General features: G+C 56.2%; 2 protein-coding genes across 2 annotated transcripts in view; one reads left to right on the top strand and one right to left on the bottom strand.

Moving 5' to 3' along the window:
• Positions 1 to 31: 31 nt before the first annotated feature.
• Positions 32 to 1,651, top strand: GPX4 (glutathione peroxidase 4; the record flags this gene model as incomplete). Its single annotated transcript, XM_009279892.1, has 5 exons — positions 32 to 178; positions 288 to 439; positions 559 to 583; positions 999 to 1,058; positions 1,371 to 1,651. Coding segments are annotated over 5 exons (417 nt in total), but the record flags the coding sequence as incomplete, so codon positions are not given.
• A 1,459-nt stretch (positions 1,652 to 3,110) lies between these two features.
• Positions 3,111 to 15,970, bottom strand: part of SBNO2 (strawberry notch homolog 2) — a 68,944-nt gene continuing 56,084 nt past the window's right edge. The window contains exons 17-32 of the mRNA XM_009279788.2: positions 14,663 to 14,745; positions 13,432 to 13,632; positions 12,689 to 12,864; positions 12,348 to 12,479; positions 11,728 to 11,863; positions 10,912 to 11,024; positions 10,326 to 10,397; positions 9,714 to 9,822; positions 9,320 to 9,394; positions 8,807 to 8,950; positions 8,511 to 8,605; positions 8,065 to 8,157; positions 7,714 to 7,845; positions 7,402 to 7,478; positions 7,032 to 7,222; positions 3,111 to 6,579 (exon numbers count right to left, since the gene is read on the bottom strand). Coding sequence (XP_009278063.1) covers positions 5,957 to 6,579; positions 7,032 to 7,222; positions 7,402 to 7,478; positions 7,714 to 7,845; positions 8,065 to 8,157; positions 8,511 to 8,605; positions 8,807 to 8,950; positions 9,320 to 9,394; positions 9,714 to 9,822; positions 10,326 to 10,397; positions 10,912 to 11,024; positions 11,728 to 11,863; positions 12,348 to 12,479; positions 12,689 to 12,864; positions 13,432 to 13,632; positions 14,663 to 14,745 — 2,452 coding nt within the window. The 3' untranslated portion in view covers positions 3,111 to 5,956. The remainder of the gene's footprint in view (positions 6,580 to 7,031; positions 7,223 to 7,401; positions 7,479 to 7,713; positions 7,846 to 8,064; positions 8,158 to 8,510; positions 8,606 to 8,806; positions 8,951 to 9,319; positions 9,395 to 9,713; positions 9,823 to 10,325; positions 10,398 to 10,911; positions 11,025 to 11,727; positions 11,864 to 12,347; positions 12,480 to 12,688; positions 12,865 to 13,431; positions 13,633 to 14,662; positions 14,746 to 15,970) is intronic.

Raw genomic sequence — 15,970 nt, 5'->3', positions numbered from 1 at the left:
GGAACGGCTGCTGAGCCGTCACCCCCTTTCCAGAGGCTACGTCTGCATCATCACCAACGTGGCTTCAAAATGAGGAAAAACCGCTGTAAACTACACTCAGCTCGTTGACTTGTACGCCCGATACGCTGAGAGGGGTTTACGCATCCTGGGCTTTCCCTGCAACCAGTTTGGAAAACAGGTATGCGGGGGGAGCGGGGCGAGGGCTCCCCGGGAGCGCAAGGGCAGCCCCGGGCTCCGTGCGCGGCCCCGGGACGCTCACAGAACACCCCTTCTGTTGCCTTCCTCAGGAGCCGGGGGACAACGCTCAGATTAAGGCATTTGCTGAAAACTACGGTGTGAAGTTTGACATGTACAGCAAGATCGACGTCAACGGGGACGATGCCCACCCGCTCTGGAAGTGGATGAAGGAGCAGCCCAAAGGAAGAGGCACCCTGGGCAAGTGAGTGTGGGGAGGGGGGGGGGCTGTGGAAGCCACCCCGGCAGGCAGGGAGGGGTTGGCTGCAGCAGGAGGAAGGGGGTTTTCTGCCACCGTCTCACTTCTGTTTTTTTCTCTCCTAGTGCAATAAAGTGGAACTTCACTAAGGTAGGACACAGCTGCCTTCTCCCAGGCTTGCCCGGGTCACGCCCTCACTCTTTGGGGGGCGGTGGGGAGTCCCTGAGGCATTGCAGGAAGGAGGGATCCTCACACACAGGCTCTGCTCTGTGCGGTTACCCTGGATGTCGGGATAGGAGCGGCCCGAGGGGTTCCTGCACTGTCCTGGTCCCTGTGCCTGGAGACCCCCAGGAGACCCTAGCCTGGTTGTCTCCAGCCCTGTCCCAGAGAGGCAGTAACCAGCTGAGGGGGGAGCGGGCCTGCCAGGGGCTACAGCTCTGCAGGCAGGACCCGCCCCAGCCAAACCCCACCAGAAGCTGGGGTTGCCCCTGGGCTGCTCTCGCAGGGCTGCAGAGCCCGTGTTACAGCTGGACTCGCTCACCTGGGTGCTGCTTCACTTCCACAGTTCCTCATTAACCGGGAGGGCCAAGTGGTGAAGAGGTACAGTCCAATGGAGGATCCCTACGTAAGTCTGCTGCCGGCGTGGTTGGTGTTAAAGCTCTGCCTGACCCGCGGGAGAAGGGGACGTGCAACAGTGCCAACTCCAGAGCAGGCTCCGCTGCTGTGTCTCGGCTCTCTTCCTCCTTTGGCTGGGAGGAGAAAAGGCACCCCTGTGCTCTGGGGGGGTTGGCTGTGGCACCAGGGAAAGCGGGTGCCCAGCACCGACCAGTGGGTCGGTGGTTCCAAGCAGTCCCTCTGGGGCGGGATGGAGGAGGCTTCGGGCATGTTTTTGGGGCAATGATGTTCTCGCAGCACAGTGCTCTCTTCCGTCTCACAGGTGATCGAGAAGGACCTGCCTGCCTACCTGTAGACCTGCTCATCTCACCTCTGCACTGTCCCTTCGACCCAGCACCGGCCCTCCTGCTGCCTGTGGAGGCTCATCCAGCCCCAATGACGGTCTGTCTTCAAGCCAGCTTGCTGGTGAGGCAGACCTGAAGATCTGGCGTGCACCTGCTGGAAGAAGGCTTCACAGGGCCGGCGGCCGCTGCTGGGCAGCCCTTTTCTGTGGGCATAAAACAGGATCTGGTGTCCCCTTGCAATAAACGTACTAGAAATGAGTCGGTTGTGTCTGGGTGTGTGGCAGCGAGTGCTGGACAAGGCTGGATCTGCTGCACTGCTCCTGGTGAGAACCCAGAGCTTTGCAGGGGAGCCAAGACCTTACACAACTCCCGAGCCCAGCAGGGATAATCCTGGTTAGTGCTGAGCAGGGAATTGCACACTAATCCCGGGTCAGCCGGCGCTCCCGAGGGGCTCGTGCAGGGGGAAGGCATGCGTTCCCTCTGGGACCGCAGCTGGGACTCGGCCCTCCTAGGACCCTTCCTCGCCCTGATGAGGCAATTGGGTTGTTTTTCTCCGAACACAGCTGAAGGCTGACAGACTACAGGCAAAGTCTGGGCACTCAGCAGCACCCCCTGGCCCCGAAACCCCTCCCGGCCCTGGCAGGGCAGCAAAGGGGACAGTTCCAAGCAGTGGCACAAGCCACGGCCAGAAGCAATTACTGCAAAACAAAACCAAGTCATGTTGGGACACGGTGAAATACCTCGTGTAGCTGGAGACGTGTCTGACCACAGGTGCATCCATCCTCCTCGGGAAGTCTCAGCTGCAGCTTGTCGGTGCTTGCAAAAGCACAGCCTTGAATGGCCGAGTCCAGAGAGGGCCAGCGTCTCCCGTGGGCAGGGAGAGCTCGTGTTTCACGGGTGACTTGCTGCGCAGGAGTGCTGCTTTGCCTCTTTTCCCCAGGGTCCGGGGGAGGTGCTGGGTCTCCCCTTAACATCCACAGCCCCCAACCACCCTGGGCCCCCATGGGGAGCCCTGTCCTCGATGCGGGGCCAAGGGTGGAGTGGGGAAGAGCCCCAGGGTCCTTGCTGGTCCCCACAAGTCGGAGCCCGGCATGTCAAAGATGCCAGGAGGATCCTGCTCCAGCCTGCCTGACCGCTCAGCCCCCCCCCGGGGTAGGTGGGCTGGTTTCGGGAGCTGCCCCGCAGCCCCATTCGGTCTCGCCGTGAACTCTCTCGGCAGCACCGCAACGCCCAGCCGTGGTTGCACAAGGCGAGATGCAAATTGCTCCTCCATTACCAGCGCCCATGGCTCACCACCATCCCACCTCCCGCAGGGACAGAGCGGGGCCGGCAGTGCCTGGGCGAGATGTCCCGGCGCCGCAGCAGCCACAAGTGACAAAACAGCAACGGCTCGTGCTGGAGGAACATGCCTGAACAGTGGCTCCTTTATCTGTGTTTTCCCCAGCGAAGCCAGGAAGGAGCAGCCTCGTCGAAGGCCAGCGCTCGGGCTAGCTCCGGGGAGGATCCTCCTCCGCACGGACCCTGCCTGGCTCGGCCCCGGGAGAAGGGGGTGGCTCGGGACAGCAGTCCTCAACAGCCACCGAGTTGGTGACACAGGAGATAAACTCCAGCTGCCGGCAGGACCCTGGCCCTCGGGATTCCCTATCCTGATCAGAGTCCCAAATGGGATCCTGGGGCAGGTCTACACCTCTGGACAGACGGACAGACAGACAGAGAGCTGGGACTTACAGAAATCTCGTATGTGGCTTCCTTTCCATTTTTACTGAGCAGAATGAAAAATTATCCTTCTGAGGCAAGTAGAAAATTCAGGAATTATTAGTCAAAGGCACATATTCTAAAAAAATCTCTTTACATATATACATCTCAATTAATTATAAATACACATAGAAAAACAAAGGCAAACAACAAGCAGATTAAAAAGTGCTAACAAAAAGGTGTAAGGGAAGAAAAAAAGGGACTCATTTAAAAATACATACAATCAGTAGGACAACTGCATAATAATTTAGTTAAAAGATATTGTTACATATTATTAACCCTGACAAAAACACAGGATCGGGGCAGGGAAGGGCTTCCTTGAAGGTGCTCTCTGTCTTTCCAGAGATCAGGGAGGGAGAATTGCATATATTTTAAAATTAATGTCAAAGCCACCAGGTAAGCCTCCGGGTGACAGCGGAGAAGTGGCTGGCGGAGGGTGCCTAGCGGGAGAATTCCTCCTCGCTATTCCTGAGTTTAAGCCCCTCTGAAATGGGTTTTCCCGGCGTCCCTTTCTCTCCTCGCTAAGAATTCAGCGAGCGCCGAGCGAACGAACCAGGACACGGGCGAAGCCAGGGCCTCTCCATGAGTGGTGTGGACTGGGATATATTTTAAATAGAGGAGGGTCTGGGGAAGGGGAGAGCCTTGCTCTGTTCAGGACTAGGAAAAGGCTGTTGCGGCACCCCAAGAAAGCGGCGATCCCTGGACGGCCCCACGGCTAGAGGCGAGCATGGCTGCCATGAGCAAAGCTGCGGGAAAAGCACAAACCTCTCAGGGCAGCAGCAGGGCCCCGGGGAGGGGGCACGCAGGGGCTCCCCATCTTTGGTGTTTACTTTGAGGTAAGGAGGTTTCCTTGAATGCAGTAAAATGCAGCCCCGAGCGGCCCCGACTGCAGGGCTGACCCTGGCCAGGCGGGCTGGTGGGAGGCAGATGCCAGCTAGGGAGTGTGGGGGGTACGGACAAGCCCCCAAAACGAAGGGGAGGGACCAGAGCAACCTCAAAAATGAACCCACGCGTGCATCATGTGGGGCAGGTCCACGGTCTTAATGTGTCGGGGAAGGTAGCTCCCGTCTCAGCAGGAGCACAAACACTGCGGACACTGACCCAAAGCACTTCCCAACAGCAAACAGGGCGCTCGGCCAGTCCCTAAGCCCTGGGGGGGGACATGGATGGGGTCAAGGCTCTCTGCCTGGAGGAGGGGACTCAACCAGGCACTGTAAAGCTCCAGCCCCCTCAAGACTGACCTGTCAGGGCATGGGGGGACCCCAGCAGAGGCCTCTCCCGGCTGGACCTCCTTCCCCAGGTCCTCTCCGAGGAAGGGCCGGGCCAGCCAGGGAAGGTCTCGTGTCCTTCCCCTGAAAACATCCTGGTGCCACTTCTAGGAAATACCTCGATGACTCAAGGCAGAGAAAAGAAACACAGCAGAGGGGAGGCTTGCGGAGGAGCTGCCAGGCCCGGAGCATTCCTGCCAGCAGGCAGCTTCCTGCCAGACTCCTTAGATTAAAGAGAGAACAAAAGACAGTTTCCCCGGGACCTGCCGAGGTGAGACGCTGCTGGAACAGGGATGGTGGCAAAGGTGGCTGGAGGCTACCTTTGTCCTGGGGAGAAGGCAGCTCGCCCAGCCGCTCCTGGCCAAGGGGCAGTGCGTTGTCTGGGGCAGTGCTTTGCAAAGCAGACCTTTGCTCTTTGGTACTGGAGGTTGAATTTGCAGCGTGAGCAGCGATAACCGCACATCCCCAGTGCTCACCAGGGAACTCTTCCCTTCTGGGGCCTGGGAGCAGCTCTCACCGAGGTCAGCGGTGGGCAGGGCTGGGTCGCCCAGATCCAGACACCCGGGCCTGCGTCCACGGCCCAGCCAAGGACAAGCCCTACAGAACAGGGCCGGTGAGATGGCCAGGTGAAAGGACACCACATGATAGCAGGAAGATGAACAAAGCACGGCCAGCCACAGCGACCTTGCGAGGCTAAAGTGCAGGACAGGCTGATGGGACGTGCGGCCCTTCTGCTCTGGGGAATCTCCCCGTGGTCCCGGTGTGGCTGAGCTCTGACAAACTCACAAGCTCTGCCACGATACCGACAAACGAGGCACGGGTGCAGCCAGCTCTTGCCCTCTCCTGCGGAGCTCAGGCAGCCCCAGAGGTGTCAGTGTCCCTTCCTGGGAAGGGCAGAGCAGGCGCAGTCAGTTTTGCTTCTCTCAGCTACGCCTGCTCAGCCCTGCACAGAGGGACACTTGAGCTCAGTGGCTCCTGACTCCTCTGGGACAGCATTCCCTTCCCCTTCACCCCTGCCTTCCGACCCAGCCCTCCAGAGCAGCCTCAAGGCCCGCAGCAGGGCTGGGGCAGCCCAAGAGGAAAGCTGGCAGCAGCCAATGCAGACACAGTTTGGTCAGCCAGCTCTTGGGGGGACCAGCTGTCTGGGCTGGAGGGCTGGGGAAGGCACGACCCAGCTTGGAAACTCAGTAGTCTGCAGGGGGACGGGCACAGAGGAGGGGGCGTCTCTCCTCAGTCCTACACGGGCACTGACCTTTGAGCAGGACTCGAACACAGCAGAGACCATCAGTCCAGATCAGCTGAACTTGGCAGCACTCAAGTCGCCCCAAGCACATGTTATATACAAATCTATACATGCCTGACTGTATATTATACATAAATAAACTTTTCTTTAAGGAACTATAGGGTTTTTTTCTTCCCTCAAAAACAGAAAAGGGTCAGTCCAAACCAGTAGAAAAGCCGGGGCTCCCCAGCTCTCACCTCTGCACCAAAGGATATGGATCCACAGCGGCCAAGCATCACCTGGCGTGCCCAGCGGGCTTTCAGAACTCTGGGAAAGGCCCACTGAACTGGATCACACTCTGGCGCTCCTGGGGGAGTATGTTCTCCTGGGGGGCCCCATTTAACGTCCTTAGCATGTCCTCCAGGATCTCTCTAAAATTGATATTCCCATCCTGTTGGACAAAATCTTCCTGCTGCTGCTGCAGTGTCTGCAAGGGTCCTGGGTGAGGCAGAGGCAGGTGTTCGTGCAGCGAGGAGCTCAGAGGCATGTTCCCATCCAGGACAGGGGCCGGGCTCTTGAAGGCAGAAGGGTGGCTGAAGCCAAAGGGTAACCTGTGCTGCTGGTGTGGTTGGAGAATGGGCTCCGAGGGGAAGCACAACGCACCAGGCTCTGGGTTCATCACCACGTCGGGAATGCTGTTGCTGGGAGGGCTGTAGGTCAAGTCCAGGATCTCGTCCTGGCGCAGGGGGTGCCTGGGCAGGGGGACCCCAGGCCCCGTCTGCGTGAGGTCCAGGGGCTGTGGCAGGATGTGCAGCGGCAGGGAGAACTGCGGGCTCTGCTCTTGGGCCTGGAGGAGTCGGTTGTGCTTTCGCTTCACATTCTCGTCCATCTGCTTCAGCTCCTCCAGCACCTTACGGACACAGCTCTCGGGGATCTTTATCCCTAGGGGAGGAATGTGCATCAGTCCCCAAAGCACTCCGGGAAGGGACGGGGCACTGTGGGGACAGAGGGATGGGCAGCAGCACTGGGGCCCATTTGTCAAGCACACTCCCAGCCTGCTTCGCCTCTCGGCCGGGCTGCAGAGCAGGGAGACGGGACTGCAACCAGAGCAAAAGCAGCTTCACGGCAGGCTCCTAGCAGGCAGCAACAGCACCGCTTCACATGGGCATGGAGCGGGCAGCTCCGGCCTGGCTCACACCCTCTGCCCAGTGCCCAAACTCACACCAGGGTAGCCCCAGGTCGCCTCCTTCCCATGGGGTCACCTAAGCAGTGGGTGCTTCCAGGCTGGAACAAACCCCTTTTTAGGAAGGGAATCTTGGCACTGGGCAGCGGGACCCCTTCTTTCCTCTCCTAAAATGTCCTGCTCCCCTTCCCCTTCCCAGCGCTTCACCCACCGACTTGTTTCTTCTTCTCCTTGGTCTTGAGGCGGACGATCTGCAGGTAGCTGGTGTTGGTGATGTCTGCCATGATGCTGGCGATCTTGCTCCAGACCCGCAGCAGGGCCCCACACAGCATGTAGTAGTGACGGAGGCGCATGCCCTGGAAGCACTCCTTCCCCTCCTGGATCAGCTTGCAGCTCCTGTTCCTTCAGTTCAAATGGGAGAAAACCACCCGAATCAGCACAGGCTCCCACGGCAGAGCAGGACCCCCCACCCACAGCCTCCCCGGCATGGTCCTTCCCCACTGCCACAGCCAGGGACCCTCTCCCCAACACCAGCTCTGCCTTGGGGAGGGTAGGACAGGTTGGGGCTGCAGATGCCTTACCAGACGGCATGGTTACACTTCTTCAAGGAGAAGTGGTAACTGCTCTCCCAGTGCTCCTTGGCTTCCTCGGGCAGCACCTGCGGAAGAAACACACAGCATTAGAGATTTTCCACTGTCCAACACGCAGCTGAGAATTGAAATCCAGGGCTGGGAGTCAGGACACCTGGGTGCTACCACTACCTCTGCCCAATCCACAACAGGGCTACGAGGAGCTGTAAAGAGGTTACAGTAAATGTCCTTCCAAAGCCACCTCTGCCCAGAGAAAGAGGCTTTTCCCTCTCCCCACACTGGAGGGCTACAGCTCCCACCTACCCGCCGGTATTTCTTCTGCAGACTGTCCAGGCTCTCAGGCTGGCTTTGCTTCCCAATATTTGGCTTGTAGAGGATGAAGTTCTTCCCACGGCTCTGCTCTGCCAGCAGACAGGTGTGTTTGCAGCCTCGCATCTGTCAGGGTAGAGCTGATGGTTACAGTCACAGCCTCTCTCCCCAAAGCCCATACTCCTCTAAACTAACCCCCTTCCTTCCAGGATTGAGGCTCTTGGAGGCATCTCCCAGTCCCCAGCAAGAGGTCAGACGTAGACCTCTTACAGTCGTGGTGGACCTTCTCCCATTGGAGTCATCCTCCAAGATGAGGTGCCACCCTGGCAGAGCCCACGGACCTACCTTGTAGGAGAGGTAGAACCCATCGAAGGATCCTGTCAGTTTGAGTGACTTCTCATAAGCTTCCTCCCACTTTAAGCCTCTGTCGACACTGATCTAAACAGGGACAAACAGGGATTCTGTAACTTTAGAGCACAGGACAATTGCATCAGTGTCTGTCTCACAAATCACACCCCCAGCAAAAACTTGGTGCTGCTGTAGCCTAGAAACAGGCACTGCCAGACTGCCCTCCCGGCTATGGCAGCTCCGAGCCCCTGGGGCAGGACAGGGCCTCTCCTTGCCTCCTCCGTGTAACTCCCAGCATCAGTCACCTGCTCATGGCCAAGGCAGATGTGACACAAACATGACACAAAGCCACAGGGCAGGGGGAAGGACCCAGCAGCTCACAGCCCCAGACTGGGAAGCACTGGAGCGACTGGACTGCAGAGATAGCTGTGCAGGCTGCCTACCTTATAAAACACGACCTGCCCATCCTGTGGGTGCCCAGGGGTCAGAAAAACCTCCTTGCTCTCCTCGTAGATCTCATCCACTCCTGGGGCTAAATCTGTAGAAGGAGAAAAGACTGCTGTAAGATACATTTTCCCGTACCGCCTCCTCTCCCTGCAAGAGTCTCAAGATCTGTGCTGTGTGGGGACACGGCAGTGCCCGAGATGGCCGTGGAACAGCCATCAGTCAGCACAGGGAGGAGCAGAGAACCTCAAGGGTGCAGCAGGGAGAGGTCTGGCCACCCCTCTTTTCTCCATACCTAGGATGCCCATGTCGTATTTGCCCTCCTTCTTGTCCTTTTCAATCAGATAGTCAAAGGTGTCAGAAAAATACTGGAAGAGCATGTTCTGCTTGTCCACCTCCAGACCCAGGATGCGGTTCAGGAACTTGGTGATGGAGCAGTCTGCAAGAGCGTGGCGGGTCAGGGAACATGGCACAGCTGGGCATGGAGCGCACCAGCACGCTCCCAAAGAGAGCCACCCGACAAACCACCCGACGTCCCTTCCTGACAGCAGCACAACGCTAATGCACAAGACAGCAGCCCGAGGGCTGTTCCTCCAGGCTGTGGTCAGCTGCCAGGCTGCTGCAGGGCAATATGACCTGCAGCGTGGGCTAATCCCCGCAGGACCCTCCCCTCAAAGCAAACATCCTGCCCCGGCTGCACAGCAAACCCCTCGAGGCTGTGCTCCCATGCGGATGGATCGGGTGGGCCATGACACCCCCGCCTCTTTCACTTCTCCCCTGCGCTGGACAGGAAAAGCTTGACACGTACCCTTCTCCACTGAGACGGTGCCATACTTCATCTGATTGCAGCAGATCCCCACAGAGATGAGACCTTGCTTCATTTCTGGAACGGCAGAAGACAGCTTGTGCATTTCAGGGTTAAGCTTCTCCTCAGCAGTCCTGCAGGGCTGCTTCCCCTCCAGCTGTGCCCGTTATTTCGCAGCTAAGCTTGTCCCAGACCCATTTTCCCCCGCCTCTGGCAGGGTGACATGCATCTGGGTCGCCAATTGCCCTGCTCACTAGCGAGCTGCTAAGCCAGTGGTACTGTTCCCTCTCTCTGACCTTCTGCTCCAGCCCGCTGCTCGGTTCTTCAAGCATCTCAAACCTGAGACTGACACGGCCAGCAAGATGCAAAGAAACCCCAGAGCTGGTAATGCTCTTACCATGGAAAAATGCAGCCTCCCCTCTGTCATAGCTCTCGGGCACAGGAACTCTGTTCTCCGTGTGGTTGAGGATAGTGGAGAGAACTCTGTCTAGTGCTTTAGCCCCGTACTGTGAAAGGAGACAAGAATCACGCGTGGAACAAACCTGCATTGGCAGCCCAGCGGTGGACTGAGTGTGTCACAACACTTCTGCTGGCACTGCAGAGAAAGCCATCGCCTCCCGAAAAGGCCACTGACCTGGTGGCTGTGCCAAGGGGGAAGCCGTGTGTCAGGGGCCTCCTCTGTCCCTGGGGGACCAGAGTACAGGAACCTGCACATCCGCACCCCGGCGCTGGCACCAGCTCCCTTGGGGGCAGAGGCCCAAGCGCCCTTCCCGGCTCCCCCGTGGGAGCACAATCCTCTCACCAGCGTGGTGCTCAGATGCACAACGCTGATTATTAACTCAGTTCTGTATGCTGTACATGAGGCTACACGCGGGGAGCTGCGTGCTAGGCCAGATCCTGCCTGTAGATGCCAGCAACGATCTTCCTGGCTCTGGCTCCCACTGAAGGCACTTGCTAACTACTGCAACCCCTCCTTGGCTGAGCTACCCCGAGAACAGCCGCAAGTTACCTTATTCTCAAAGTTGTACTTGCTGAGGTCTCGGGATTCGGTGGCCCGGCGGTCTCCGTGAGTTAAGGCACCCTAGGAAGGCAGACCAAGCAAAAACTTCTTACTTTCAGCTGTTGCAAAACACCAGAGAAGGATGGCCAAAGCCATGTCTCAGAAGAGGCCAGGATAAGAACGTGCTGTGGGGAGGCAGTGTTGCTCTGGAATATTGGAGACTTTTACCAAAGTATTTGGGGATTTATCAGAAGTGAAGAAAAATGAAACAGAGACAAATTAATTATTCCATCAGCTTTCTGGAAACAGATGGGTTTACGCTCCTGTAACAGTGGGGGAATTCCAGCATCTGGAATTGGGTTCTGCTTCCCTGAAATTCCTCCTGATGCCTTGGTTACGTATTCTTCTTCACTTTCTTTCCCAAATCCCAGGATGCTGAAAGCTGCCTGCGTTCCACAACTGCATTACCTTCAGTCAGGGGTGATGCAATCCCCCGTACTAGTTACGTTGGCCATGCCAGCGGGAACACCGAAATGGAAGCTCTTCAGAGAGAATCGGAACTGACACATTAATCTCTTTGCTGCAAGGCACTTACTAGGCTCTCCAGACGTTTTGCCACGATGGATGCAAACCTCCTCTCCCCTGCCAGCTCAGAGATAAGGAAGACATACTCTGGAGCAGAAACCTGGTTTGATCGGTGCGTTCGACCTACAAGGACATGAGAACAGAAGTGAAAGAAGAGGTTGGTACAGCCTGGCTGGTACGGGAAGGGAAGCTGAGCAGGAGGCGAGAGAGCCAAAACAACCTTCCATCATGCTAGTTTTCAAAGGAGATCGCTCTTTGGGGTAAAAGGACAGAGGCACAGTCGCTTTCATCACCCTGGTGCTGCTGAGACCTTGGCAGAGTTGAGTTTATAGCCCTGACCCTCTGGGGCTGAGGAGTGACTCCCCAGTTTAAGCTAGGATGCGCATTATTTCTTTTGCGCTCACGTATTGAGGAACTGTCCCTCCCCATCCTACAGAGCCTCCTCAGGGTGGAACAGAAATCCCCAGGGTGGAACAGAAATCCCCAGGCACCCCCGGGCATGTTTCATGAGGACACACTGGTAACACGTATGGGAGGGTTCCCCCTTCCCACACTGCAAATCACTCCTGAAGTCAACAAAAACCTTCCCCACAAGATAAATCAGTCACAACCGCTTTGTGTCTGCATTTCCATCCTAGCAAAACACGGGAGCGCTGTGCTCTGCAAGGTGCCGTATCTCAGAAAGCTAAATACACCTGCCCCAGCTGCTGCACAGGCCTGGCTCGGGCGGCCACGCGTGCCTTTCCTTCCCAGGGCTGCCAGAGGCTTCATGGTCTGAACCATGCTCAGGGGAGGGGGACAGTGACCAAGAACACCCAGCCCTCACCAAACTGCTGTATGGCCCGGTCTGCGCTCCAGGGCAACTCCAGCGTCATGTGGACCCGGCGCTTCTGGTTTTTCACCCGTCTGTCTGCTTGGAGAGAGATACCTGAGCTGGAGGCCTCAGAGATTATTGCTACAAGCTAAGGGAGAGACAAGAAGCAAGAAAGGGGAGTGAGATTCCTGGACATCTGCAAAACTGCTTCAAGAAACAGCCCACAGCACAACTCCCCAGCCCGTGAAGGGACCCAGGACTCCTTGTCACCTTCCAGCAGGTCGGTCAGACAGTCAGAAAAGCTGCAGAGCCTTTTTGGCCTGATGCTGGCAAGGCAAAAGCATGCAAAGGCACCCTCCCTCTCCTTCCCCTCTCAGTGTACTCGCTCCCATGCAGGTATTTGGACATTTCCTTGGCTCGAACCTGACTCACCTTCTCCCCTTTCATAAAACGCTCCTTCTCCTTCAGGTTGACGTGGTCTATAGAGAGGCCTTGCTCTGCACGAGACTCGAACATGACGGAGCCGTCCGGTCTGCAAACTACCCGGCCCTTCCGCCCCGTCATCTGCCCCTCTCAGTGTACTCGCTCCCATGCAGGTATTTGGACATTTCCTTGGCTCGAACCTGACTCACCTTCTCCCCTTTCATAAAACGCTCCTTCTCCTTCAGGTTGACGTGGTCTATAGAGAGGCCTTGCTCTGCACGAGACTCGAACATGACGGAGCCGTCCGGTCTGCAAACTACCCGGCCCTTCCGCCCCGTCATCTGCACACACCACACAGGAGAGAGAGAGGCTGTTAGCAGAGAGGAGAGACCTGCACGGCGCAGCAAGTCAATTTAGAAAGTCAATTCTCAACAGCTTTTTCAGACTGCAAGGAAGGAGAGGAAACCCTCTTCCAGCAGGAACCCCCTTTGCTGGCCCCTCTTCCTGTCACCCAGTGCCACCAAAATATACTCTTGATTGTGAGGAATACCTCAGCCACATGCTCCGGGCCCCCAAAGTGATTGATCAGTTCATCCAAGGTATTGAGAGGTAGCTCTTTGCCCAGTGCTTTTACTTTTGCTAGGAGGTCCTGCTTCATCTTTTCCACATGTTCGAATTCTCTCAGGCCATGCATCTCCTTCTGGGAAGGCAGCATGTGAAAATTATCTGGAATGTAAAATGCAAAAGTTTAGAGTCACCTGGTAATTGCAAATCAGAGAGGGGGGGAAAAAAGTCACAAAGGGCTTCTAGGGGCACTATCTGATGAGCGGGCAGACACCTTGACTTGCAATAAATGCTGCTGAGCATGGAGTGAATTCCCTCTGTGCTTCCCCCTGTTTTGGTAGGGAAAGGAGCGCGCAGGGCAAATTCTTCCTGCTCACTGATCACAGCAGGTTAATGTGAATCAACCTCACAAGCCCAAGTCTGACCATCACAGGATAAAACCTAGCCAAGATCACAAGACTGTCCCAAGCACAGAAGGAGCTTCACCATTCCAAGACGACACCAAGAACGTCTCCTCACATCAGCTCATCGACTCTGCAATCCCCTTAGCCAGACCCTCCAAGGGTCACGTCTGATCTGCCACTGTCCATGCTTGCGGGGCACTGGGGTGGGTGGCTGCCTCCAGCTGCGCACCCGTGCACTGGGTGCCATGCACTAGAATGCAGTGACTCCGGTTCCCAGCTCCCCCCAGGGAGGAAGGAGCTAACCCCGTGCTGCTGCTCTGCTTACTTCTGTCCTCAGCTGCGAAGCCGTTGTAGGTGTGGTCAACGAAGATGACATCGTCCGTCTCAAACACGGACTCCGGGGAGGAGTTGAAGTCACTGTCGAGCCCCATGTCGGAGTCGGTGCTGCTGTCATCGCTGATCTTGATCACACCCGCGGGTTCACACATGCCTTTCAGAGCCTTGGCGCAGCGGCCCCTCTGCTTCCCTGCAAGGGAGAGCGAGCGGTGTCAAGGGAGAGTCCCCAGCCTCCTGCATCAATGCAGAACAGCAAGTGCCAGCTCAGAAAGAGGAAGAGGAGGAGAAATCACAAAATAGCTGAGATTGCCCCAAATGAAAGGCTGATCTTGGAGAGACAGAGCCTCTCAGGGAGGGGCGGGGGGGAGTTAGGAAGGGAAGGAGAGAGGGGGACGGAGAGAAAGAAAGAGAAAGGAAGAGAGAGAAAGGAAGAACAAGGCAATCTTTATCAGGGCTGAAGCTAGTTGCACACGTCAGGATGAACACACAGCCGGCTCTAAGCAGTGCTAACTCCTCAGAGGAAGGAGTCCGCAGGTTTGACTGCCTCCAGAGGAATGTGCAGGACACGGGAAGGTGCCAGTGTTTCGGGATGTCGTTTACTTCCAAGCACAGTAAGACATGCCCCTGCTATGTGAGAGGGTTCACAAACCAGCTTGCACAGGCTGCTCTGCAACAGCAGCCAGTCAGGACAACCTCCACAATCTGCCAGTGCTGCTGTCCCCCCTCTTCCTCCTTTCCCGCGTCCCACTGGAGGAGAAATCCCAAAACTCTTCTTACCTGCAGCCGCAGCCAATAATTTGGCAGGGAAGTGATTTTTTTTCCCCAGGTCACCTGCCATGCTATAAGTAAGGGGTAGTGGAGAAACCCCCCCTTGCTGCAAGAGGGCCTCAGACATGCAGCCGGGACTCTCGTGCAATCTGCCCACCAGTCTAGGCAAGGAGGCGGCTGAGGGAGAGGGGCATAGCTACTGGGCAAGTGGTGGAGGCAAGGACCTACACTGTGACAGGGAATTGGGTTAGGGGGAGGAAAGGGTGAATGACCTAGAGCTGCCGTCCTCCAGATGAGAGAGAGTGATGGGAGATGTGCAGGAGGGCAAACTGAAACCAGGGCAGAGTAGCAAAAAGCATGAAGTAGGGAAAAGGGAAAAAGAAAAAGCTGAGTGGCTGGGGTGAAGCAGCAAGGCAGGAGGTCAGATGCTGGGCAGTGGAGTGTGCTCTTACGTTTTCTTTTAATGCCAGTTCCTTTTTCTCTCTTTCTTTTGGTTGAAGGAAAGTGCTTCTGAATTAGTGATAGAAAGACGCCTCTGAAAGTAAGATGCAAAATTTATTCTAGCTACCAGGAATAGGAACATCTGCTGGTTATCATGTAGCAATGTGTATTTGAGATAGCACCACATTTCATGAAAAAGGGGTAAATCCTGCACCACAACTACTAGCGCGTGATCAGCCAGCCACTGGTACGGCGTGGCTCTCCAGAACAGCAGCAACTCAGACTGAGCATGTTTCACCAAAGGGTTCTGCTGGGAGACACAGAAGTTGGCCACGGGAGCGTGGGCTGCGCCAGCAGATCCTCAGCCGTGAAATGGGCATGCTGAGGGATGCAAAGCACTGTAACGCCGGGAAAAACGCTCTCTGCCGCGGCCTCCCTGCTGGCGGAGGGAGCGGGGCCGCTCCAGGGAGACACTGCAACAGACCACGTCGCATGTCAAAGTTGCAAGACCTTTATATAGCAACTAAGAGGGAATTTTAAATGGGAAACACTATACTGGGAAGCGGTTACATCACTACTGAAAAATCCAGTAAGTCCCAGTGTCCCAGCCCCTCTCCGTGCTCTGACAGCAGAGACCACCGTCAGGCTGTCCAACAAATGTGCTCCACCAAGTCCTCTGATTAACTGGACGTGGGCCTGCTTGCCCACGAAACAGAGAAAAGTGACAAAACACGGATACGTAGTGGTTTCAGGTGAATGGAAAAAAATCATAAGAGGTGGAAAACAAATGTTTCTGTGGGCTGTTCGGCAAATAAAAGAGCAAATGCTTAAATGTTGATCACGTTGGGTGGGGATGAACCCCCAGTGCAATGAGAAGGCAGTGCTGAATGATCTCTGGTTGAAAAAAAAAAAAATATGTTGAAAGCAACAGCTGAGAGGTATGGATATGACAACTCGCCCGTGTGAGAAAAAGGGAGTCTTGGGAACCAGGGAGGGAGCTCTAAGACCCTTGGAGTGAGGGGCTGAAGGAGACAGAGACAGCACCACTCCCTGAAGTGGCAGAGCCCTGTGCTGGCTATTAAGTGATTGCAATTACACGGCACCAGAAAGAGCCCTTTTGTCCCATGTACTGCGGGGGACCCTGGGCTCAAAATGCAAAGACTCACTCTCAGGTCTGGAGCCTCCCTGCCATGAAACCTTGCTCGTTTTTCCCGACACTTGCAATTCCCCGTCTTCCCTGCAAACAAAGGGTTGGGCTGGTATTCACTCACTGAACAATCCGTTTATTTTTAACCCCGTTTCTCGGCATCTTTTAAACA

This window comes from Aptenodytes forsteri, unplaced genomic scaffold (assembly GCF_000699145.1).
Source record: "Aptenodytes forsteri isolate BGI_AS27 unplaced genomic scaffold, ASM69914v1 Scaffold147, whole genome shotgun sequence".
Lineage (NCBI taxonomy): Eukaryota > Metazoa > Chordata > Aves > Sphenisciformes > Spheniscidae > Aptenodytes > Aptenodytes forsteri.
This window is presented reverse-complemented; position numbering and strand designations above follow the sequence as displayed.